The 27,643-nt window shown below is 43.7% G+C and overlaps 1 protein-coding gene across 1 annotated transcript in view; it reads right to left on the reverse strand.

Moving 5' to 3' along the window:
* Positions 1 to 321: 321 nt before the first annotated feature.
* The window catches only part of LOC142803892 (uncharacterized), a 64,324-nt gene continuing 37,002 nt past the window's right edge, over positions 322 to 27,643 (reverse strand). The window contains exons 5-7 of the mRNA XM_075890167.1: positions 27,255 to 27,414; positions 11,916 to 12,107; positions 322 to 583 (exon numbers count right to left, since the gene is read on the reverse strand). Of these exons, the coding sequence (XP_075746282.1) occupies positions 531 to 583; positions 11,916 to 12,107; positions 27,255 to 27,414 (405 nt within the window). The 3' untranslated portion in view covers positions 322 to 530. The remainder of the gene's footprint in view (positions 584 to 11,915; positions 12,108 to 27,254; positions 27,415 to 27,643) is intronic.

Here is a 27,643-nt window from a genome sequence, read left to right on the forward strand (position 1 = left end):
GGAGTCCTCGAATAGTTTCGAGAAGTTGGGAAATCTTTCGAAGCGCTACGTCGCATAAGCGGGGTGACACAACGGAGCTTTGCGACGTGCCCTTGTTTTGTTGGTAAATGAATGTAAAAAGGTACAATAAATTATCGACAACTCAAATGCTGATTCAATGCAATAGAGTGGTTCAACTGATAAATCGAGTGGGTGAGCAGGAGCGGTGACGAGTGATGTCTCCGACAGGCGCCTCACATAAGCTAAGCGAGAGAAGAAATGTGGTGGTGGTTTGCGATGACTGTGATGATGAAGGTTATGAAATCGCAGATTTTCGCCATATTGGTACATACATCAGTAGCACATCTATTTTATTGTCATGACATTCTCTAAATGGCGAACGTCTTGAAGTTGGTACTGCATTAATCAATAAGTATATTTACATACATCTACTCACGGCAGCTCTGTGTGAACGTCGTAGACATAGCGCCCTCTTCGTGTATTCTCGTTTGAAAGCGGCTGACCTCCAGTTTGACCACTTCGCATTCTCGTCATATTCTATACCTGCCACGTCGTATGCGTGCATCATCTCGTGCCCGATAATCTGAAATTACACAACATTCATAAGAAGTAAGCATCAGTGCATATAGGCACAACAAAAACATTTGTTTTTCACCGCAAAGCATAGCATGGCTCTGGACCGTTATGATGCGCTGTTTTCCAAAAATTTCATCACACAAACTACTTAAGTGTTAAATTTGTATGACTATTTTGCATGAATTTGTCTACTTTTAAGGCCCGTGGTGGCAAAAAAGACGTCTTGCCTACCTGTATAGGTTTTGGCTACTTTTCGTTTCCTCAATTTGAAAAAAATGATCAATATCGATTTGACGTCAAAACTAATGGTTTTATATATGTGTTCTTACACCATAGAAGTGACATACTGCCATCGTCGCTGACAAAGGGAGAGAGAGGACAGGCGTTTATTCCCTCTACAGTGGAGGCGTGCCGGTGCTTAGGGTTAATCCTCTCTTCCCCCGTTTCTAAAGATATTGTGCGCAAATAAAAACAATCACACTAAAAAAGATGGGACAGGAACAAACGCTCGTTCTGGCTCATCTTTTTTATGCCCTTGTCTTTTTTGCGCACAACAGTTCACCTTTAATTGCGTACCATCTCGCCCAGCTCTCAGTTTTACTGAACCACTCCTTCCGCCTTACACCAACGAAACTGCCAGATTTAAATAAAGTCCATTCATTCATCCTTGCATTTCGTAAAATAAAATACTCCGGGGTATTTGGGTGGGATCCTGGGAGAGCTCCTGCAAGCAGCCTAATTTTGCAGGACACGTACTGCTCAACATGAATATGAACTGTATTAAAGTGAATAGGATAACAGAAAACACTGCACTCGCGCACAGTATAAACAGCATGGCGGACCTACGGTCTGAGTTAATTTCTTTTGTTTTTCAGATTTAGACAGAATGCGGTTTAGGAATATCAATTTTCCCGAATTCATCATTACGCCAGAATCGATCGTTAAACTTCCTACAATGTATGCTTCATTTCCACGAAAATTCATTTCAGCGCTGTCAATAAAATTATTTTCATTTTCAAACAATTTTGTAGCCGGAGCTCACTAATGAAATAACCGCACAAGCACTGCGTACAGATGGTTAACGAGCGAAGCTATAACGTACGACCACAGGTGGACTTGGACGTTGTAGCCGATGTCAAAGAGCCATTGGAGAAATTGTCGCCGATACCGGGCGTTGGCCTCCGTAGACGTGTTAATACCATTGACACGTTTACGGTGCTCCGCCAGCAAAGGCGCTTTCTCGTCTCGTCGTAATCGCTCACGCAGCCTGTGTTTTGTCTCTCGAGTTGGCTTGGCGCCGTCGTTAGATGCGTTCGTACGCAACAGGTCCTTGAGTTCCGCTGCATGATTTAGCGCGACCTGAAAAGCTTCTGGACCTACGGTACGGAGTTGCTGCTTGCGCGTGGTCACCCTCATCTGTACTTGTGCTCGAAGTGCAGCATCGGACAGGCGAAGACGAATTGTCTCAAGGTTGGTGTAAGCGCTCTTCTTTGACACTTGACTGCTGTTCGAGCGGCCGTAGGATCCGGGGATTACTCATGCGGTAGTTAGTTTTCATTTCTCTAGTTGTGGTTAATATTAAATGTAACGAAAAAATCGGGCTATTAAATTAATAGTTTATTTCTTCATACAGGTAGTAGTTGTAAAGTGAAAATACTGCGCGCGATCTCGGCCGGCTAGACGACACAGTTGCGATAATACGAGTGGTACTGATGGCGCAACACATGGCGCGCTTGCTTTTGTACTACGTACAAAGAAATGTCCTTTACGGTGCAGCCAAATGTGCCCAGTTGTCTACACTGCAGAGAGCAACGTATTAGACGGTGCAACGAGTTAAGACTACTCCCGACACATGAGGCTGACGATTTTAGAGGCGAAGCTCCTTATAGCGGCACCCGTTCGTCCCTCGTGGCCGTTGTAATATGTAACAGGTATATCATTTTGACCTCCAAGGTGGTGCCGGCGAGAGATTTCTTCTGCGCGTTGTTGAACAATAAAAATGGGGCTCAATGTACATGCCAATGGCTGCTAATGGGGAAAGAGAGACAGGAGCATTTGTTTTTAGTTAACACGCACGCTGCGATCCTCATTAGCAGCCATTGGCATGTACATTGAGCACTATATCTGACAAGATAGGGTTGCTACGTTATATTCGCTGGGTGCAACCTTATAGTTTTAGAAAAGTTTAGCGAGCGTTGGGCCGCAGTGCCATGAATACAATGAACTAGTATATACCATGCATGAACTCGAGGTGGTTAAAGGTGGGAACTAGATACGAAGCGAAAGTTGTAAAAAATAAAACTTGTCATTTCCCATTAGCTGCCATTGGCATGTACATCGAGCACTATCTGACAGGAAAAGGTTGCTACGTTATACTCGCCAGGCGTAACCTCCTTGGTTTTAGAAAGGTTTAGCGAGCGTTGGGCTGCAGTGCCATGAATACAGTGAACTAGTATATACCATGAACTCGAGGTGGTTAAAGGTGAGAAGTAAACCCGAAGCGCAAGCCGCAAGAAAGTGCACGTGTGCCACTTCTCGTTTAGTCCTTGTAATGTCCGCTGTATGGCGGTGCTTCCATATGGGGAATATATGATGAAAAGATGCGAGATGGTGGTACTTGGAGTGTTGAATAGATGAACGAACGGACAAACAGACAGATGCATGGATGCACGCATGAAGGGACGCAGGGGCGGATGCATGGACGAACGCAGGGACGGACGCAAGAACAGATGCACACACGGACGAGCGGATGGATGCATGGACGGTCACACAGATGGACGAATGGACGGACAGAAGCAAGAAGGAATGGACGGATGAATGCTTCGCCCCATTCTCCATCATTCACTTCGTGGATATGCTGCCAATTTTTTATACTCCATAACAGAAATATCTGGCTTTTCAGGGTTCCACTGGGCTCCTTGGATCTTGTACATTTATGGGCGAGTTATCAGTGTTTACAATCCACTAGAGGCTTTTTTAGGAAAATAGATCACCTGTAAGATAAATTTATCAATAATTCCCAGGAAGAAGCTTCTTATAATTAGTATTTATTGGTATTGCGACCAAACGCTCTATTTATTTAGGAAAAAAACTTGCTTTATTTTCATGTGTGGCTCTTTTGGCTGTTCCTATGATTCTTGGCTCACCCATGCTACTTTTAAATGCGGAGCATTTCTTAGCGAACTTCGGCGATTTTGAGCGTATCTATCTATCTATCTATCTATCTATCTATCTATCTATCTATCTATCTATCTATCTATCTATCTATCTATCTATCTATCTATCTATCTATCTATCTATCTATCTAGCCGCTTACGACTTCTAGCTCTCCTGGCCGTTTCAATAATAGTATCGATACGAAACTTGATATGCCATAACATGACTGTATAACGATCATACAGGACTAGTCAAAACATGAAATTTATGTTTCGACTAGCGCAGCGTTGCTGTGCCCAGCGTGCACGGGCATCAACGTTACGTCGGAGTGTATTCGGCCATTGATGATGTGCTTGTGGCCGTTTCGCTAGCTACACATATACCTAATTCATTATCAGGAGATGTGAATAGATGACGAAGGTAAATAAGACGTTCAAACATAATAATCATGACAAGGAAGTCATGTACGGCCTAATTTACTTCCGTCTCGCAACGGTGTGGACATCTTAAAGTGACATATAAACCTTCCTCATTGATGCATCGCATATCATAGATACCCACTGTACGTGGGATCTGCCATTTTTGTACTAGTTTCCTCCTATTCCTGCTTTCTTCTTGGGGGTTTGCAATTTACCAGTTCAGTGAATGCATGGTCGACGTCCACCTTCTTAAAATGCCTCGAGTATATGTTCATTAACAGTCAGTTTCTCCAAAACCAACACACAATCGTTTGGCACAGCCGATATTAGAAACCTTAGCGCTATAGACGAGAGCATGCCTATCTCGCACCAAGGCGCCTTCGGCGGTGTACCCTTTCTCCCAAGGATGCCATAATTTTTTGGAACTGCCAAGACGCGCCTCGCTAGCATGACAAGCAGTGGATCTGGGAGTTCAAAAAGCAAAAACGCGCCTATTCACGCTGCATCCGCCTATGCAATGTCATCTGGGTACCACTGTGCTGTCGTCTGATGCGAGAACAACCAGCGCAAGAGGAAGATATTGCTGAGCACTGCCTGTGAAGTTCACAGCGCATCACGGGAATCGTGCCGGTGCGATGTTCTGCGATTGCACAGATTTCGGTCCACAGCGAAAAACGCTGTTTCGCCACCTTGAGATATGATAGCGATCGAGAGGGAAAGTACGAGCCTGGTAAGTTGTACAAGTAATAATAATAATATTAATACCTTTTATTTCTAATGATAAAACAGTACATGTGACTAGGCCTGCCGAAGCCGATTGGTGGCTTGAGTGGCAGAGCCTGGCAGACAGCAAAACAAACCGGATGCGTTACAAGAATGTATTTTATGGTTTAAGAGGGATTATAGGACAAAAAACAACGTGCATATAAGATTAGAAACAACAGGGCATATAAGCAATAGTTACAAGCATTGCACAATAGTTACAGCAATTGAAAGTGAATTGGTGTAAATAAAAAAAGAAAAAAATTAGAGCAAATGCTTCTTAAGCAAAGTAACTGCAAATTAAATGCTTCTTAAGCAATAAGTAAGTATACTTATTGCGTTTATTCAAGCGCAACTCCAGCCGTTCCCCTTTACAGCAGCGATTTGCGTGCGGTATGCCTGTAGTTTGCGGCACAAAACCAATGCCGTAATCTTTCGCAGGCCGCATGTCAATAATTGGATATATTTTACGACTCACGCGTGGATGCACGCACAGCACATGTTTAGTACAACTGTAACGGCCTACTATCGCGATACAAAGGAATGTGAACTGCGGGAAAATCATGGCTTTCGACTTGGTCAAACTGCGACAAGCCTTGACTGTCCCTAGGTGAATCTACATGTGCTTTCGGCTGGTGTCACCGTAGCATTTTAAAATCTTGTTCTGACTGGCGCTTTTCCACCGCGTTTGTGTTCCGAGTGCCCGGCAGGACTGGCAATTGATACACATACAGTGCATGAGCGTGAGTTGGAGCCAAATTCTTGTGGTATGTTGACGCCGGCTTACAGCACAAATTGTGCCTTGTCACAGCCAAGGCACCCGGCAGTTAACACTTTCCGCTGTTTGCGTTTCTTTCAGTCGGATAACACGTGCCTAATGAAGTTGCTTCTGCAGTCTGCAACGCACGTGCTGAAGACATTCCGGACTGTCGAGGAAGGTCTCCTCGACGTTGAATACAAAATCAGCATAAAATTTCAGCACAGGAACAGCACGAAACATGATTACAGGCGCACTCGTGTAGTGAAGTTTCGCGTTTGATATGAAGAGCATCTGCTCACGTGGAAGTTGAGGCTGTTGCTTCGCCGTGCTTGCAACAGATGGCGCCACGTGATTTTCATTATGACAGGAAGCACTTAGCTTTCTGTGTTCTGGTGTATGCGTAGTTTGGGTTGCATATTCATATCAATATGTGCGATATGAAAATATATCACGACTGAAAGTATAAAATCGATCCATGACAGATAAGGCAGGGAGCTGTTTTTATCGACGACGATGCATATATATCCAGCAAGATTATTATTTCATTCTTGTGATGAGAACAAGACCGCACTTTACACATGCCAGGACGAAGCAAACACAGCAGAATGTTCGTATATCTAACCCAAAGGTGATACATGGATCTGAAGCATTGGAATCCTATGAAAACACGACATGCCACTTTCAACGCATTGCCAAAATTACTTCTAAGAAAAAACATCGTTTGGCAGTATTGGGGATGGCACCTTCTGCTGCATTTTTGCCAGCTTGCGCGTGTGCAGAGTGCTTGTTCGTAGCTATAGCGTTCAATAACGTTTACAACAGTGGCACCGAGCGCACATGCTCGAACTACAAAATACATGTTTGAAATAAACGCTCGCATTTGAAACATTCGTGTTCTTAACAAACATCTGTCTCAACTGCACATCCATATGCCACAAACACAAAGTATGCTTTATCAAATGGACTCTCAGTCTTCCACTTGCTCTGCAGCACCGGTAAATTTCATTCATATAGCTCGCATATATCCACAAACTCTTGCCGTGGGTTTTTAGGCTGATAAATAAGAAATGAAGTGTGAGAGCATGCTAAGGTAGGTTTGAAACTCTGCTGCATTTACCATTCTTGTTGTTTTTCTTGGTATTAATTCATCATAACAATTCATTAGTACTTGACAGAGGAACGAAAAGACAGAAATTTTTTCTTTGCGTGACTCAAAAGAAGTATGGCTCGTTCATGTGAAAACTTTAGTTTCCCGCTAATTTCTTCGGCGCTGTGCGAATGTATTGCGGACGGTGCTTATTTGGGAACTTCACGAACATGGCGAAAGAAAACGCATCCTGTTCAACATGGGCTGAAATTCTGCGCAGCAAGAATGGTACTAATACCAATTGTGTAGAACGACTCCCGACTGAAGTTGAACGATTGGCGACTATACTTAATGCTAGTAGAGGCATGGCGTTCATGTATGATATTGCCGCTTCTGTCGAAGGACTTACCGATCCAAGGGCACCATAATTAAGAGCCTCTGGGGCACGATGGTTATACAAAGGATGCGCGACGATGGCTGTTGGTATGACAATTGTATTTAGGTTGGTTTCATAACGTGCATTTACTTCTGTTTCATCGTACAGCCACGTTGTCTGGTCAGACCACAAATAGTGTGTAGAAAGCGAGAGAGCCTTGATCCAGGTCGGAAAACGGCGATCAGGTGGGACGTTTGGGTAAGATTCTGTGTAAAAAAGACATCGAGTATGATTATTCTAGGGATGGAATGATACGTGTGCTTTCTATGGTACAGCGTCCTTATCTGCGATTGACATGAAGAGTAGGTAAAAAAACATCCGTTTATTCAGCACGGCACAATCTTCCTCAAGTGCTCTTCTCGAATCTTGGACCTTGCAAGAAAGTCAGCGTAGCACTTCAATTGCTAAATGACGAGAACTGATCACTAGATGATACCGCAGCGCTGCTCAGTAACCATTTGAGCTTTATTAAACTGATCACGTCATAGAGGCAGATAGACTGCCAGACAGGCAAACGCAGAAATATTTAAAAGAGGTAGTACTTCTAGATGTTTTGAAAACCCTGTGGTTTTACGTGCCAAAACTATGACATAACTATGCGGTATGCCGTAGTGGAAGACACCTGCTGTGTATAGGGCACAAAAAGTGTACAGCATTCGACCAATCGGGGTTCTTCAACGCTGACAGAAATATAAAATATTTATTTTAACTTAACACAGCTAGATTCAGTACTTGTTCGTTAGGTTGGAGTAGAGTTTTCAGAATGATGAATACGGCTACCTTTCGGAACATTTGTTTCTCTAAATATAAATAAATGGACCGGATAAATTATCCAATTCAATAGAAAATTCGGCCTCTATGTCGTCCTGCGGCTCTCGCGCCACCAATTCGGCCCCATAAAACTTAGACCACAATGGCGTGTAAATATGCGAGGCTGGCCCGCCTATACTCACGCAGAAATAATTATATCGTTTATCATAGGCGTGATATCAGTCCACTCATCATGCTACGCCGTAAAGAACAGATAAGGAGGCGTTCTTCATACATATATACTAATATCTGGCATTTTACATCCAGAAATTACGATATGATCATTAGAGACGCTGTAGTGGAGGTCTCCTTGAATTCTACCATCTATTGTTCTTCAACGTTGCAGTCATCGCACAGTACGGGGGCATTTAATATTTCGCCTCGGCCGAAATGCGACCTCCACGGCCGGGACCGAACCCTTGACCATCGGATTCGAGCCCGCTAGCCACTGTTCTACTGAGGCGGGCTCACCATACATGAATGAAGACTTAATATATAGCTCATTCACTCAACAGACTAAATGCAACTGAAAAGACTTTAACTGCTCACGTTACGACTGAAGGCTCAATAAAAAAATCCTCTAATCAAAAATAGGTGTTTTCATCATGCGAATAGGTGTTTGCGTGTGAACCACCACCAATGGTCTCCTTACAAATGTGAGCGGTACTTCTGCATGATAGCTTCGAGCATATCACTCCAGCTAAGTTTCTTACTAACGTTGTGCAGTCCAGGTTACGAATGCAATGCAATATATATATATATATATATATATATATATATATATTATTTGCCGGAATTAAGCCACTAATTGCAACCGCATTTGCTCACTTATTCAAAGATAAAAAAGCCCATTGCTCTGGTTGTCTTACAGATCTTTCATCAAAAATTTCCCGAAGACAGCCATAGTGAGTAATCTATTCCACGTTCGCACAAATGATTAAAACCTCTTGCAGGTATGCAACTCAATGAAATAACTAAAATGATTCAAAACGACTTTACTTTGAGGTATAATGGTACAATGAAATTTTTTTACCACTATGTGCTCGTACAGCACAATTTAATTTGCGAAAAACTGAAAATGGTCGCTAATATTTCTACTGATTAAACGAAAAAAGAGGTCATCCAGTTCTGTTAAGTTTTGAAAAAAAAAAGACTGTTCCACCAATTTTCTTACCACGTTTTCTCTAACCAGTTCATGTTGTGAACAGTCCGAGATTTACCAACTTAGTTCATTTTATATTCATTTTTTTTATTTCAGCGCAAGGTGGCTTTGTCAAAATATCTTCTTGTAAAATCCAGTGAAAACGCTCTACTCTAAACTTAATTTGAATACTTGATAAATGATCTTTGGCTGACTGCGTATATCAAGATTTTTAAAAGCTTTTTATGAGTTCTGACATTAACTCTTGCTTCACAAACTACATCAATGAAATTTTGACGGTAACAAATCAAAGTAAATGGAATATTTCTAAACTAACCCATCGCGTTATCGTAGGTGGACATGATAATTTTCGTCAAGCTCATTCGAGCTTTGCGCAAAATTCTACCTTAAGAACCCCTATTGTTTGATTTACATTGGTTATGTCTCATGGGTTGTATCATTTAAAATTATCGTGTTTACTAATAAATCGCAGAGAAAAGGGTAGTGATAACAACCCAATGTATTGATATCTCCCCTTCACGCTTTCTCGTATTTGCGAGAAAAAGGTCCATTAGATGCAAGTACCAAATTGTGAATTTTATGTTTGTAGCAAGACATTACACTTTCTGACCCCCTTGCTTGCTGATAACGTTCCTCTAGTTTACTCAAAAAAAAGTCTGAAAGGTCACATCAAGCTTAATCTTAAGTAATTGCTACATACGGAATACATTATGAACTATAGGAACCACAAGCTTCTCCGCTTACGACATATCTTTTCACTTTTTCATACGGCTTTAACTCGTAGCTTTATGATTCTACAGGCTCCTAACTAAGAAATGATACAGCCATGTGGGACACCAGATATGGCAACCCTTGAGCTTGTCCAAAACAACTCTCTCTGTTTTGTAATCTTTAGTGATAACATCAATTATGAATACTTCTCATGTCATTCCTTCTTCAGCATCTCGCAAAAAACGTTTATTACTGTTCCACGTTCTGTGATGTTCACTCTTTCCAGATGCTACCGAGCAGACAAGCGAATTCCCTTCACAATAAAAGCCCGAAAGATGCGAAAACATCGTGAATTTTCTCATTCTTGAATATACTTTTATGTACAAATAAAAATGTCCCACAAAAACAATGAAGAGTTCAAAAAATTACACAATCGTTAGGAACGGAGTAAATGTGCGCAAATATAAACGAAATCACACGGCTACATTTTATTATTGTCGCTAGGGCGGTCTCTATTCGTTTGAAGGCACAATTACCAGCGCATGATTAACGTTGCTTGCTGCTTTTGGCAAAGTTTTTTTTTTCACTCCCACACTCAAGCACGAGGAAGGTGGTCATAGCGGACGCAACCATTTCCCATAAATTACGTTAGTAGTGCAAGGGGGTAGGAGCACTGCGATGAAGACTCCTCGATGAAGGACCCTGCATACGTCTTTGCAATCAACTACTCAAAGTCACCGATAAACACGCGTGAGGAACGTGGTTATCAGTGAAATAGCTGTTTGCTGAAAATGCAAATGAACAGCAAACGCCACAAGTGAGACGGAAAATGTAGAAGCGACTCGGCAAAACAAAAGAAGGCCATCTCTGCATTTATAAGCGGAACTTGCAACTCTGTTGATGTTTCACGATAATTTTTTCCATGGCAAAGTACTTATTGATCCAAAGCACATATGTCGCCACACCTAATACTATCACTAATTAATGCAACACAAAGAGTGTCTTTTGTACATCCTCGCTTTGGCGTCAGAGGACTAGAAAAGACTTACTTGTCACATTGTTATTATGATGACGTCTTGGTTCAGACGATGCTTATTTGAGGAAACGTCTCGCAAACCAACGGGCAGACCACGCACGTGTACAATAACGATTATAATAACACGCGGTGACGATAAATACAGAGAAAAAAAGATGATGGTGATTGTTATCGTGCGAAAGTGAGCTAGAAGTAAATAAGAAATGGCCACACTGCAGCTTCAATGATAACCGCTTGTCGCGCAACGCATTATATAACATTGTAAGACACTGTTCGGAGAAGTATTAGTTAACAGTGTACCGTTCAAGTTTTGCTTGTGTATGACTGAAGGGAATTTACAGCTATTCCTAATATTGCGAAACACCCCGCTCCCAACGGTAATGGTATTTGCTTGCAAGTGTGCAATATATATATATATATATATATATATATATATATATATATATATATATATATGCGCACGTGTTTTTATGGGACATTGCAGGCAATCCGCAGCTGTAAATGACGCCATGTGAGCAAACAGCTACCTTTCTTCTTTCACCAGCTTGAAACATCGATTTTTTTTTGTTTGTGTCTATCATGCACACCATTTCTTGAAATACTGTGGCACACGTTTCTATCCAAGATGCACGATTTTCTTAAATAATATTTTGAAAGTTCAATGAGTCCAAGTATTTTTTCCCGCAACCCAGTTGGTACAATGACGAGAGATATGCGCATCAGTTGTTACCCCAATAGGATGTTTCACTGAATGAACAGAGCAAAGCTGTGACAAATTCGTCAGGTTAAAGTGCAGACCCTGAATTTCGTTATCGTACAAGGCACCATGTAGCTACGATCCTACCTTGCTGGCTACGCAGAGAGGTTTTTTTAAGTGGGCTATATTCTGTACCGTGGCAATAACTATTTTCTCAATATCAACCACCAACTTTCTAATAAACTCCATAAGATCAGATGTATTCCTAGTGATTGTACGCTGTAGAACGTTCAAAGTACTGACTGTGAAGCTCTTCCACAAACTGAGGTTCGAGGCGTCGCCCGGGACTTCCCACGAAGGTCTTCATGTTGTCTAGCTTTTGGAGGACAGTGCTTCGATCATGTCCTGTGACCCAACTTGATTCAAGTGTGCTACGGAAGGCCTTTCGTACATTCGACACCATCGTTTTCAAGGCTTGTAGCATATCAGGCGCCACTGTGTAACAAAAACAAAAATTAAACAGAATTAGAAGAAAAGTATTGCGTTCACCGCAAGAACAACGTGGCGTAACAGTACACGCTCTTTAGAATGTTCGAGCAAGTAACGTTATGCCTAAGCGTAGCGCGAAGAAAACAAAACAGCTTAATAAACACACAGTAGAGGCGCTATCTGTAAACTAAAGATAACTGGAGAGATATCGGCGTCTCATAGTCAGGAACGACGACGCCGATGTGAGGTAACATGAAACTCCTCGTTCACAGTATACTCTATTAGGGTTTTTTTTTTTTGGCTTCTGAAGGTTTTAATGGACGTTCATGTGTCCTCATATAAGCGTCGCCTTTGCTGACTATAAAAGGTGGGTTTTTATGATTAATATTCAGTTTCTATTTAGTTTTTGTATTGTGTGTTATTAACTCTTTTGCTCGCGCTACAATTTGACATGATCCAGCTCACTCAGTACTCCACGCTATGGTGCAAGGCTTGCGCTGCCTGCCCCTCCAGCCATAAATAAACTGGCGGACCCTGCGAGTTCATTTAAATGCATTATGCATGAAAAGCAGCTCGATATTCAGGACCACGAAAGACATGTGTCTGTAATATATTTCTTGGTCCCGTCTTCCGCAGTATGATGAGTAAAAGGGCATGAGGGAGGTTCCGAAGGTGCAAAGATTCAAATTTCAAATTTATTCTTTGCTATTGCACGTACAAAAAAACTGGTTACACAACACATACAGAATCAGGATGTACTAAAGTAGGAAACTGTTCAGGGGATTTCCTATCTTTTACTGTGTGCACAAATATAAAAAGAACAATCAATATTGAACAGTGTATACTAAATAAAGAGAGAAAAACACTATATATCCATGGAGCGAAAGATGATTAGTGAAGCGAGGCGTCCATCAGTCCATTCGTGCATCCGGACGAACGAACAGACAGAGGCATGGACGAACGGATGGATGGAAGCACAGACGAAAGCACGGACGGAGGTACAGATGGAAAGACAGACAGAAGCACGACGGGCAGACAGACGAATAGACGAACGGACGGAAACATGAACGAACGGAAGCAAGCAAGGGCAGAATGCGGACGAATGGACGGAAGGAAGCACAAACGGACGGACAGACAGAAGCATGAACAGATGGATGGACGGGCGACCGGATGAACGCACTACGGATGGAGACACAAACGGAAAGATGAGCACTTTACCCCAGTCATCATTGTTCATTTCGTGGATATGCTATGAAAACCACTTACATCATCTAGTTATAATATTCGAATGTATATACACATACAACATAAGGCATAATCTATTGAGCAACTGATAAATTGGTGGTGGCTACATACTACTAATACGACTACAGTGGAGGAAACGACCCACGACCTAAAAAGCTTTGCCCCTAAAAAAATTGACAGATCCCACGTACAGTGGGAATCAATGACACGCTAAAGCACGAATAGGGAAGGTTGAATTGTCCCTTTACAATCAGCACAACGTTACAGGGCGGAGGTAAATTATGCCGTGCATGATTTACATGTCAGGGTTATCATGTTTGGAAGTATTATTTACCTTCATCATTTATTCACGTCACCTGATACCACATTTGTTAGATGGGGAGCTAGCGAAACGGCCAAGACCGTGTTATGAGCGTAGCATGTAGTCATGTTTTACATGACACGCATTTCGGGATTATTATGTTTGGACGTCTCATTAATCCTCTTCCTATATCCACGTCACGTGAACTAAATTTGGTATATGTGGAGCTAGCAAAATAGCCGCGAGCTCATCAGGAGCATGGTATGTTGTCATGTTCTTACATGGCATGCGTGTCATGATTACCATGCTTGCACCAGTCCTATACCCTCGTCATCCATTGACGTACCGTAATACCAAATTTGGGATATGCGAAGCTAGCGAAACAGCCGCGAGCACAGCATAAGTGTGGCATGTAGTGATGTTTTTACATGACATGCATCTCGAGCATTATTTTTATGTTAGAGTCGGTCGCCTGTGTTCGCCATGCAATCTTGCCATACCATACACATTTCGCAACATGTCATGTGAACAAAACCACAACAAGAGCTGCAGGACCATGAGATGTAAATCATGACATTCATGAAAAACATGTCATAATTTTCATGTTATGACTAATCATATATGTTCTTCATATACTCATTTTATGCCACACCAAGGTTGATATTGATACCATTATCGAAACGGCCAGGAGAGCTAGAAGTCGTAGGCGGCTAGATAGATAGATAGATAGATAGATAGATAGATAGATAGATAGATAGATAGATAGATAGATAGATAGATAGATAGATAGATAGATAGATAGATACGCTCAAAGTTGCCGAACTTCGCTAAGAGATGTTTCTCATTAATAATTTATTTATTTGGAAGAAACCATACAGGTATTGTCGGGCATTGTGTAAGGGAGGCATTGATACAATAATAGTAAAATACAACAGAAACCACTTGAAAATTATTCAACACATCATCACCTTAGCAGCACTATAATTGTTTATTATACACCTATATGAATACAAAAGGATGATCTGATGATGAAAATAAATTTATAACAGATAAAGAAAAGACATAGTTTAACAGTATGTTTATCATGATATGTGTAAAGTATCTAGTGTCACAGGTCACTTAAGATGAACAAATATCTGATTCCAAAGCTGAATATCAGAGTGGCGAGCTGTGTGTCTGCCGTAGGTCGATCTTATTTACGCAAAAGGAAATGATTATTGTCTTCAAACTTGGTATGATTCTTCATGATCAGAACATGACAACAAACGCCAACAAATCATATTTCACAATGAATGAGTTGGCATAAAATAAACGGCAATTTGTGATGAAACGTCGCCTGAAAGAGCGAGATGCAAAGCTGGTGATACATATATAGAGAATGAGCTAACGCAATTTTATCACCTAGTTTTGAGGACAAGGAAGTGGTTCGCGTTGATTAGTGTGCGTAGCCCCATTATTGGAAGTTGTAAGCAGTATGGTAAATGGCTATTGATTATGAAGGGAGATTAGAGTGTGAGGTTGAAAAAGATGAGTGTTTTGAAGACAATGAGGATATCAAAATTGAACTTTTTTATTAGCGAGTTCGTATGAATATTGTAATGAAGGTGTTTATCGATAGTATTTAAAATAGATATAGCATACCCAGATGCCGGTGAAATAGCATAGAAGATGGTGCAGTAGACCTAATTTGACGACGGTCATTTCTGCGCGATCAATGAACGCGTTAAGAAATTGCAGTAGGTGTGTCTTCAAATGCGGTTACTAATAAACTCGATGAACAAAAGGTCATGTCTTTAGCCTACAGTGAACAGTTGGAAGAGGGAAGGGTATTGTTTAATTCATTTAAGAATAGTAAACGCAATAAAGGGCTTAATAAAGAGCCTCGGGGACACCACATTAATTACATTTAGCTGATGTAAGTTGGCCATAAAAATATACTAGTTGTAGTCAGTGGACAAGTGTTTGTGAAATAAGTTTAGTGGTGGGCCATAAATACAACAAAACAGCTGATCTAAAGGAGTATAATGTACCAGTGCGTCAAATTATTTTATTAGGTCAATCAGTATGGCTTCTAAAGCAAGCCCTTCATAAATAAAGTGCCTAATATTATTCAAAAAAGTATTTATGGCCTGTTAGGTGGAACGAACATTCTTTATGCCAAACAGGTGTAGAAAGAGAGAGAGATTAAATTTCTTTAGATTGTGCATTTGAAAAGTGTTCAGCTGATTTTCAATGGCTTTACCGAAAAATTCGGCAAATCGCACGCACCTTGGGGATCGACGATATGCGAAGCATGCGGAGGAAAATTCATCATGTTGTAATTTTTGTTATTTAGCCACATTTAGGCGCATTTTGTTATTTAGCCGTCATTTTACCGAATGACGCTCAATATTTGAAAATATGCTGTAAGCATATACTAATGTTCAGAAGTCGCGAATGTTCTGCGTAATTGGCTAGGCCAAATAGTAATTTAGTGATTGGCAAAGCCAATCAGTAAATCACGAAAATTCAGTGAAGGGCTAGGTCAATCACTTAGTATTCACGTTAACCAGTGATGAGAATAAGTTTTTAACAGATAACTACAAGGCATCGTTTAACAGTATGTTTTTGTGGTGTGTGTAAATGATAGAAATGTCTCAGGTGGCATAACATGAACAACTATGTGATCACAAAGATGAATACCACAGAGGCGAGCTGTAAATCTGCCATAGGTTGATCTTAGTTAGGTAACGAAAATTCATTATTATCTTAAAACCTGTTATTATTCTTGTTGATGAGAATATCACAAGCAATGCCGCGTGCTGAAGCTGCTCGCTGAAGCTCCACTGCACCCTATGGTGGCATGGTGGATTGAGGGCGTTCTTAAGGTTGCCACCGGCACCCATGCAGCTACATGCAGCACAGTTTCCGCTCTACTAGCTCGAAGTATACTTGTCGACGCTGCCGTATTACTGCAGCTTCTCGAGCTCTGAGATCAAAGTTGAATTTGCGGAGTTGCGCACCGAGCCGCTGCAGGGTGTGCCTTACGTTGGCTCTTTTCTATGACGGAGGCACCAACGCGGGGAGCGCGCGCCTATAAAAGCGGCCTGTAGTGACCTTGTGCTGCAATAGAGCGGACATTTGGGGTCGTTTTTTTCACGCTGCACCACACATGGCACACCTGCGTTTCAAGTGTCCACAATGGCACGCACGAATCCGAGGCAGATGCACACTTTGATGTGTTAAGAGGCTTCGCCTCTTAAAATTGTGAAGCTTGCAGTAAGTAGCGCTTGGCTTAACACAGCGGAGCTCGTCTATATGGGGTTTCACAAGCAATATGTAACCTGCAGGAAGTCACAATACGTTATAAAACTAGGCATAGTGAAGTTTGAACAATCAATACAAGGCAATACTTAACAAGACCTAGAAAAAGAAGCCTCGACATAGGAAGATATAGTGAGGCCAAGTGAGATGCAGGAATACCAAGTGCAATTTAGTAAAAACCTGTGAGGCAAATTCAGACGTTCCATAACTCAGTAAACCCAAGGAGGATATAGCAAACCCCAGCAAAACTATTTCAAGCTTCAACTTGTCCAGCTCTGTGCGTAGACTTTGTCTTGGGCCGTCGAGTATGCGCTAAAAAATTGTTGCTCCGTTATGCCGTGCCTGATGTAGCGCGAGCATCGCTATTGAGGTTTTTCGCTCACGAAGGATGACAAAAGCGTTTCTGCTCGTTATGTTTTAACACTAACTTTCCCTAAAATTGAAGGCGCAGGCGAAGTGCCATAAGCCTCATAAGTCAATAGCCTAGGCAAATACTGTCCTGTACACTAGCGAAATGATAGAGTGATGAAAAATAAACTTCGTGGTTTAAGAAACGTGCCATAAAAGAGGAATGGGCAAACAAAACGGTAAAAAAAACTGCAGTACAGAGACGTCACGAGTTCATATATATCACTGAACTCGTGATGTATGTGACAAATTTCACCTGTTAAAACTACACGCAAAAACACAATACTTATATTCCCGTTATGTGCAACACTTTGCACAATACATTTCAAAGCATTCATTGATTTGAGCTCTATCGAGTCCAGCAGCTTGAAAATTACCTCAACAGTGAGTTCAATTTGCGAAAAAAAAATTATAACATACCTTTCTGCAAAAAGGGATGAGATGAAAAGGGATGAGATGGCGCTCTTCAGCCACGACTAGACTTGTTAGGAATGATAATAAATATTACAGACGAACTCGCAGTGGTGATTGGAGACAGCAGTCAAGAAACAAAGACAAAAATAAATTATAAAAGATATTTAGAAGGCAAGTATACGCTAATTATCATTTGTATGGTCGAAGAAAAGAAGAGTTGCAGAGTAAATAACTGAACATTGCGTAAGAGTTTTTTAATAAGTAGTCAGATGCTTGAGGCATGCACTTTTATTTAGATGCACGCTAAATAAACACCGGTGGTTGAAATTTTCAGTGCTCTCTAATATGGCTTTACCCATAATTATTTCGCGGTTGTGGGACGTTAGACTTAAGATATTATTATTCTTATTATTATTATTATTATTATTATTATTATTATTATTATTATTATTATTATTATTATTATTATTATTATTATTATTATTATTATTATTATTATTATTATTATTATTATTATTATTATTATTATTATTATTATTATTATTATTATTATTATTGTACTGAAGAGGAGGGGCCTCAGCGTGGATGAACTCTTGGATCTTGGAGAGAAGAGGGGCATAGTCTTCTCCTTTGCCAAGGGTGGACAGACTCGACAAAAAGTCGTCGAGCACCGAGGGTCGTCGGGTGGAAAGACGTTGCCTGCGCAACTCGTCAAAACTCTGGCATAACTCGGTCAGTTCTAGGACAGTGCGAGGACTCTTACAAAGCAACATTTGGAAAGCGTCGTCCTCAATGCCCTTCATGATGCGCTTGATCTTAAGCTCTTCGAACATCGACTCGTTGACTCGCTTGCAAAGGTCCAGAACATCCTCAATATAGTTTGTAAACTTTTCACTAAGCTGCTGGGACCGAGTATGCAAGCATTGTTCGGCTCGGCGTTTGCGTACCTCCAGCCGTCCGAAAACTTGTGTGAGGCTCGTTTTGAAGACCGACCATGTAGGGAGTTCCGCTTCGTGAATTATAAACCCCAGCTTGGCCACGTCCGACAGGTAGAAGAAGACGTAGGCCAACTTGGCGGCGTCATCCCATTTGTTTTGAGTACTCACTCGCTCGTACGTTGAAATCCAGTCGTCAACGTCCTTGTCTTCTGTACCTGAGAAAACAGGGGGATCTCGCAGACGCAGAGAACCGGCGCAGAGAACAGTAGGCGGTGCCTGTGGAGGAGTTTGAGCGGCGCTCGCGTCGGTAGGCGTAATGGATGGTAAAATGCGATTTAGAAGCTCCAGGGTGATCGAAAACCAGCAGACTCCACCACTTGTAACGGGGTTAATTTGCAGAGCAGAACGCAGAAGGTGAAGCATTCAGCAGCGTCCGGCCAAGCACAGCAAGCACGAGCTTATGCTGATGGCGATGACCCTGAGGCGCCGAGAAATGCCGCTGAGGCCCCTCTTCTTCACTACATTATTATTATTATTATTATTATTATTGTAAAGGGGGTTTATTGAAGGACTGAGCAAGCGGGTGGTAGCTCTAAAGGAACGCAGGCGAAATCAGATGACGGTGCTTGATCGCCGATCTTGTGCCTTCTTTTTGTGCTGATGATAGCTGACCTGATGGTATCAACGTCTTTCTTATTCACTACAATTACCCCCGGCGAAAACGTTGAAGCCATCCTGGCAATCTAACACGTGGGGACAAGCGGGTCAAAGTACGGCTTCAGACGGTTTACGTGAACGATATCACGTCCACGCCGACGACGGTCGCTCGGTGGCGTGAGGGGTTCAATGGCGTAGTTCACGGGTGAAGTACGCTCGACCACGCGGTAGGGACCACGATAATTGGAGAGTAGCTTGGGCGATACACCAGGGGCGCAGGGCGGTACATGAAGCCATACAAGTGCTCCAGGAACGAACGTTGGTGCAGAACGATGGTCGTCGTCACGGATCTCCTTCTGGCGCTGTTGGTCGGATGTAGTAAGCCGCTTGGCTAGCTTGCGGCACTCTTCTGCGTAACGAGCGGCTTCCGAGACAGGCTTGTATTCGGAGGGATCTGGCGAGTATGGGAGTAAAGTGTCGATGGTGTGTGATGGTTCGCGACCGTACAGGAGAAAAAATGGAGAAAACCCTTTAGTGACTTGCGTAGCGGTGTTATACGCGTATGTCACAAATGGGAGAATGAGGTTCCAGTTTGTTTGATCAGAAGCGACATGCGTAGCGAGCATGTCCCCCAGAGTACGATTAAACCGCTCAGTCAAGCCGTTCGTCTGTGGGTGGTAGGCTGTACTCTTCCGGTGAACCATTTGGCACTGTTGAAGAAGTGCTTGTATTACATCGGAGAGGAAAACACGTCCTCGGTCACTGAGGAGTTCTCGAGGAGGACCATGACGAAGCACAAAACGATTGAGTATGAAAGTTGCGACGTCTTGTGCTGCAGCTGTGGGGAGAGCAGCAGTTTCAGCGTACCGTGTTAGATGATCCACTGCCACGATAGCCCATCGGTTGCCTACCGTTGTTAATGGTAGTGGTCCGTAGAGGTCAATTCCTACACGGTCGAAAGGGCGGTCTGGGCATGGAAGTGGTTGCAATAAACCTGTTGCAGGATGTGGCGGGCTTTTCCGCCGCTGACATTCGTGGCAGCCGCGAATGAATTGGCGGACGAAGGTAAACATTCCGCGCCAGTAATACCTTTTTCGTAGGCGCTCGTAGGTCTTGAAAACACCGGCGTGAGCACATTGCGGGTCGGAATGAAACGACGCGCAGATGGTAGAGCGCAGCGTTCGGGGAATGACTAGTAGCCATTTCCTACCATCTGCTGAATAGTTGCGCCGGTACAAAAGGCCATCCCGAATACTGAAGTGCGGAGCCTGGCGGCGCAGGGTTCGAGTGGTTGGAAGTGTCGGTGCCTCGGATAACGCGTCAAGAAGCGAAGCGATCCATGGATCATTGCGTTGTGCAGAAGAGATGGTGTCCTCGTCAAGCGCTGATGACGTGTTGTCCGAGGAAACAGATGCGATGTCAGAGGATAGGGGAGATCGTGACAGTGCATCAGCATCGGCATGCTTGTGGCCGGAACGATATAACACGCGAATGTCATATTCTTGAAGCCGAAGAGCCCAACGGGCAAGACGACCTGATGGGTCCTTAAGTGACGATAACCAGCATAATGCGTGGTGGTCCGTTACTACATCAAAAGCACGGCCATAAAGGTATGGGCGGAACTTGACAAGCGCCCAAACAATTGCCAAGCATTCCTTCTCGGTGACGCTGTAGTTTGATTCAGCCTTGGTAAGAGTTCTGCTGGCGTAGGCGACGACATACTCGGCGAATCCAGGCTTGCGTTGCGCGAGAACCGCACCGAGGCCGACACCACTGGCGTCGGTGTGGACCTCAGTTGCTGCCGTAGGATCGTAGTGACGCAGTATTGGTGGCGAAGTGAGGAGACGACGAAGGGTACAGAAGGCTTGGTCACACTCAGAAGGCCATGCCGAAATATCAGTGGTGCTGCCTATAAGTTCGGTCAAAGGCGCATTGATAGAGGCGAAGTTGCGCACGAACCGGCGAAAGTAGGAGCATAACCCCACGAAGCTCCGTAACTGCTTCATAGTCGTTGGTTTGGGGAAGTCGGCGAGAGCACGTAACTTAGCCGGGTCTGGAAGTATACCGTCCTTTGATACGACGTGCCCGAGAATCGTAAGTTGGCGAGCAGCAAAGTGACACTTCTTGAGGTTGAGTTGGAGCTGAGCATTCTTCAGGCACGTGAGGACGTGTTTGAGGCGCTCGAGATGTGTCCCAAAGTCTGGCGCAAAGACGACTATATCGTCGAGATAGCAGAGACAGATTTGCCATTTCAAACCCCGAAGAACCGAGTCCATCATGCGCTCGAAGTTGGCAGGCGCATTGCAGAGGCCGAAGGGCATGACATTAAACTCATACAGACCGTCCGGTGTCACGAAGGCTGTTTTTGGTCGATCGGCATCGGCAAGGGGGACCTGCCAGTACCCTGAGCGCAAATCTAATGATGAAAAAAACTCGGCACCTTGTAAAGTATCGAGGGCATCGTCAATCCTGGGCAAAGGATACACGTCTCTTCGAGTGATCTTATTTAGGCGCCGGTAATCCACGCAGAAGCGAACGGAACCATCCTTTTTTTTAACGAGCACTACAGGTGAGGCCCATGGACTTTGTGAAGGTTGAATGACGCCACGTTGCAGCATATCGTTCACCTGTTCGGTAATAACTTGGCGTTCCGTCACAGAAACACGATATGGTCGCTGTCGTAGTGGCGCATGGGAGCCGGTATCGATGTAATGTAGAGTGGTAGAAGTGCGGCCAAGTGAAGGTTGAACAACATCGAAAGATTCGCGGTACTGGTACAGCAGTTGGAGGAGTTCAGATCGTTCAGATGGTGACAGTCCGTCTGCGATCGCCGAATCGAACACTTTTGAAGCGTGTAGATGAGAGTGGTTAAGAGCACTAACGGCGGCGAGGTCACTTTGGGATGATTCTTGCGGCACGGAAAAAATTTGTTCGTTATCAATGGGCTGTACGCATCCAAGAGACTCGCCTTTAAACAGTTTTATGGTATGCGGAAAGGGATTGGTAAGGCAGAGAGCACTGGCTCCATTAGAAATTGAGAGGGCTGAATAAGGGAGCAGAAGTGGTTTCCGACTTAGAAAGAGGCGTGATGGCTCGAAAAATGCTACTTGATCACGCATGCCGTCGGAGACCACAGGGAGCAAAACAGCTGTTGTCGGTGGAATGTCAGTGTCTTCTTTGACAACTAGCTTGTGCGCGGCTTGATTAGTGTGGTCGTAGGGCTGCTCGAAGAACGGAAGCAGTTCAAGTTCGGAACAGGCACAATCTATAACGGCACGATTACGGGTTAGGAAATCCCAGCCAAGTAAGATGTCATGAGAGCACGAGGAAAGGACGATAAACTCAACAATGTAGTGGTCCTCCGCAATTTTGAGTCGGGCAGTGCAGGCGGCTATAGGTCGAACAGGTTCTCCATTTGCTGCACGTAAGAACATATCAAGCGGCGTGGTCACCTTTCGGAGCTTGCGGCAAAGTTTGGCGTCTATAACAGACACAGCGGCCCCGGTATCCACAAGAGCATATGCATGGGCGCCGTCTACAAAAACTTCGACGATATTTGACGGCAAGGTGCGAGCACTTGAACATTTCGATAGCGCAGTTCTTGCCCCTTGAACTGCGACGGCTAGTTTCTCTCATTTTGAGGGGCTGGTCGTCGACGCATGGGTGACAAGGAGCGTCGATTGGGTGAAGGTGAGCGACGAGACGAAGTTGCCGGATAGACACGGGAAGACGTGTTTGACTGACGATCCGAACTTTCATAACCAAAAGGTGGTCGGTCCATGTAATTGCTTCGTGGTCGGACGTCTGTGTAGGCGGGCACGCGACGACGGCAGTATCGGGAGATATGGCCAGGTCCGCCGCACGCAAAACAAATCGGCCGGTTATCGCGCGTTCGCCAGGCATTTGCAGCAAGGGGCGCCGCCCACGCGGCATACGGCTGAGTCGAGGCTGTGGTAGCGAGGGGAGGAGCCCATGCGACGGAAGACTGAGTAGGAGCGGTGACATGCGGCAGTCTATTGAACGGCGAGGGCTGGTGTGGCTGCTGCCTCTTTACTGCGTCAGCATAAGTAAGAGGCGCGGCGACAACTTGCTGCTGAAAGGGCACTGGCATAGCCTCGGCAATCTGGTCCTGAAGTGCATGTCGGAGCATGGGAGCTAACGGTGTCGGTGGTTGCTCTTGCTGCTGCTGCGGGAGCTCTTGGCGCTGACAAAACGGCAGGAGGGAAAGCTGACGTGCGACCTCCTCACGCACAAAGTCTTTCATTTGTGCTAGAAGGCGGGAGTGGTCAGGTACGACGTCTAGGGCAGCGAGTGGTTGGTTAGGCTGAAATGGACGACGGGTGAGAGCTCGTTGCCGTCGCAATTCGTCGTAGTTCTGGCACAGAGTTACCACTTCAGACACCGTGCCAGGAGACTTCGCCAGGAGCATTTGAAAGACGTCGTCATCAACACCTTTCATAATGTGCTGGATCTTGGCACTTTCGCTCATTGCGGCATCGACGCGCTTGCAGAGATCGAGTATATCTTCAATATAGGCGGTAAACGTTTCGCCAGGTTCTTGTGCCCGTGAGCGCAGGCGTTGTTCGGCGCGCAACTTCCGCACGGCAGGGCGACTGAAAACCGAGGATATTGCCTGCTTGAAAGTGGCCGAGTTCTCGAACTCGGATTCGTGGTTTGTATACCACAGTTTCGCCACATTAGCCAAGTAAAAGTTAACGGTGCTCAACTTAGCAGCGTCATCCCACCTGTTTGGTTCACTGACTTTTTCGTACGACGACAGCCAGTCCTCGACGTCCTGGTCTTCGGCGCCCGAAAAGATCGGGGGGTCTCGCTGGTGAACCGGGCCAGGGCAAGTAGGAGCCGCGAAAGGTGCTGTCTGTTGGGCAGCGTCAGCTTGCATGGTCGACGGCAGCGTGCGGGATTGGAGTTCCAGGGTGTAGGTGATGCAGTTACCCAGCACGATCCACCAAATGTAAAGGGGGTTTATTGAAGGACTGAGCAAGCGGGTGGTAGCTCTAAAGGAACGCAGGCGAACCCAGATGACGGTGCTTGATCGCCGATCTCGTGCCTTCTTTTTGTGCTGATGATAGCTGACCTGATGGTATCAATGTCTTTCTTATTCACTACATTATTATTATTATTATTATTATTATTATTATTATTATTATTATTATTATTATTATTATTATTATTATTATTATTATTATTATTATTATTATTATTTAGACGACTTGGGTGCTTTTCCCTGAAAGCAAATGAATATCGAGCACGACCATTGAGTGGGTGCACTTTGATCATGTCATGAACAAAGTGGCCGGTAACTTCACCTTCGTGTAGAAAAACGGGTTTGTTTGTTCAGTGGTGGAGGCAATCCATGATCGCACTTTTGCCGTATAGGCGTAGCCGCACCAGCGTTGCATAAGTTGAATATGGCTCATGTCAAGTAGAAACTTCCGGGGCAACTCACAAAAAAATAAATGCATCGAGAAAAAACTTTGGGTGAAATAAAATTCGGAGGCAGTAAAAATTATGACAAAAACGCAGCAGGTAGTCATAAAGAGAGCACAGTACATTCGTTGCATATTTCCGGACAAGCATACGTTGCGGGAATTTGGAGGAAACTAAGAAAAATTGGCAAGAATTTGGGATTGCGTGGCGCTCGATAAAAACACCGGTGGCACACGGCATAGACTCTATTTGAAGCATGAAGGAGATGAGGAAGTGGTGGAATGAAGAGCAAATAAAGAATAATGCTGTGGATGGCAGCCGAGAGCAAGTTGGGGTGATTAGAATATGACGTTTGCCTTAATGAAGCAGAGTTGGTTGCCTTATAATGAGTGAACTAAAGACATTGGGACAGGACTCTCTTACATTAAACATGATATATACCGAATATGTGGATAAAGACAGCACAATAAAATTAGAACTTGTAGTAGTAATTAGGTAATTCAAAGCGGCCAGAGAGATTGTGTTGATAAATGCCATTGTAAATTGCCTTAAGTGAACGATTATCGCATAAGCAGAAATTTTTTCTGAAATAACGTTTTTTATGTGCTTAAACAATTATAGAACTGGGAATAAGATAGTGAACATGGGTGAAGCGACAAAAGCAGTTCATGCTGACTACTTAGTTCACCAACTGCTCCTATGAGTGAGAGCTTTAATCAGTAAGTGTAGTGCGTAAATTTCTGTCTCTTAATTTTCTTGTGATAAAGGCTGCTTTCACAGCTACATAAGAGCATAGCAGGCCATATTAGCTCAGATACACGCACCTTTATTGATGTACGGTCTTACGAACTTCAGAGGGATGTAATCAATTGCAACAAATCTGGGTTCTTTTTCGGAATGCCTCTGGATAATGTTTCGTACTGCCAAACAGGAAAGACAAAGTTTTTAAATTCAGCTTTACAGAATACAAATATATTTGTTGTTCTGTAATAAATTTTTCAGTAACTACAGTTCGTGCTGGCTAAAACAAAACTAATATCCATAGGAATTTATATGCGCACTTTATATGCGCATAAATTGGCCTTTCCATCGTCCTCACCATCGTGTCACACCGCCTAATGCAAATATCTTTCTCCCACTCCTGCTATATATGGCTACGGTATATTGGTTCCTCTTCATGATATCATGCAAGCTTTAGGTATGCTACTCACCAACCCCTCTCCATTTTCACCCTCCTTACTCTGACTTTCCTCTACGTACCCTCACTATGCTATGCTTTATATGATTTTGCATGCCTGATGTCTTAAATGGCTACAGAACAGCATACGACAGTACGAGTTGTAGCATACATGACAGCATATGACAACGCGGGCTGCTAAGCTACTTCACACTAAAGACAGAATTCCTCTATCTGACACATCTATTTTGCCTAGCTATGCATGAACCATAATCGCGATCGGCTTTTTGCCAAGGCCGATCGCGCATGCCCAGCATCTCGCCCAGGCTTGTGTTACACCTCGCATGCCAAGTAACAGCGCCAGAAGACTTTTTACACCCTGCACTAAAGCTTGAGCGTACCGACGGTGCTCCAATGTGTTACGCGGCGCGCTGTGCGGGGTGCTCCACCGGCTTTGAGTAACTACCGAAAGGGCAAAAATGAAATAAGGAGGGAGGCATTTTACGATAATTCAAGGGGAAGCGCTTTACTGTTTGAAGCGAGATCGGGTTGCCTTAGAACGCGTAGTTATAAAGCAAGATTCAGTAAAGAAGAAGAACAATGCACATGCTGCGGGAAAGATAAGGAAACGGCGGAGCATGTTCTGATTGAATGTGGAGATATCCACCCAGGTGTACGTTTGGGCACGAGCCTACAGGAAGCCTTGGGTTTTAGGGACGACAATGGAAAGCTGAACACACCCGCGATTGAAATAAGTAAGAGACGGTTAGAGTATTGGTGGCAGAAAATTAGAGAGAAAGGACAAAAATAAATATTGGAAAAATAAAATATGGACAGTGTGCCGTAAATGGCAGAGAACTTAAGCTGAAAATTTACCTTTTTTCCATTAAGATAGAATTTATCGAAGTAGAGGCATTAGGCCAACATAAAAAAAGAAAAAAAGGTTGTTTTTTTTTTGTCGAGCCTGGTGGCATACTTGTCACCACCCCGTTATAAAGGGGACGCTCATAGCATCCATCCATCCATCCATGTAGCAAGGAGGTCCTCCTGCACTACACTCACTGCGGCTGGAAGGAGAGAGTTCTGCCTGCACGCTTGGTCGCACAGACACGGTTTGCCCTAGACACAGCTTCGTTGTCAAAAGAAAAAAAATCTTAGTAAACTATGCAATTTGACGCATCCCACCGGATGGCTTTGCGCAATCCTCGTGCACTCCACTCAGGATTGCCATTCGAAGAAATCAAGAGCCGAAATGCCCTCACCTTCTTTCTCGTAACCAACAAGTTTCGCTGCAATCTGAGCGTCACGGCGGCGCTGGACACCATACCAGCTGAGTAACTTGGCGTGATCATTCCTATTATAGCTGTCGCTACGTCGGAGCCGGTCGTTAAGCCACTCTTTTTCTTTTTGACTGAAGTCAAGCTGCCGAAAATTAAAAAAAAACAGAAGTTATTGTCTCATTGTTCTTGCCTATGACTGAAACAATAGTGCACGTTCTGGATTGCTCCACAACATAGCACCTATATTCAGAACACAAGGTGCGAACATTTCAAACTTGAAGAAGTGTGTTAAGAACATCAGGGTGGGGTAAAGGAGAACAGGCAAGAGGTGACATTATTCTCCAATAAAAGTACGCAACAGCAAGTACTGT

The sequence above is a fragment of the Rhipicephalus microplus genome, chromosome 3 (genome assembly GCF_043290135.1).
Source record: "Rhipicephalus microplus isolate Deutch F79 chromosome 3, USDA_Rmic, whole genome shotgun sequence".
In the NCBI taxonomy this organism is placed as follows: Eukaryota; Metazoa; Arthropoda; class Arachnida; order Ixodida; family Ixodidae; genus Rhipicephalus; species Rhipicephalus microplus.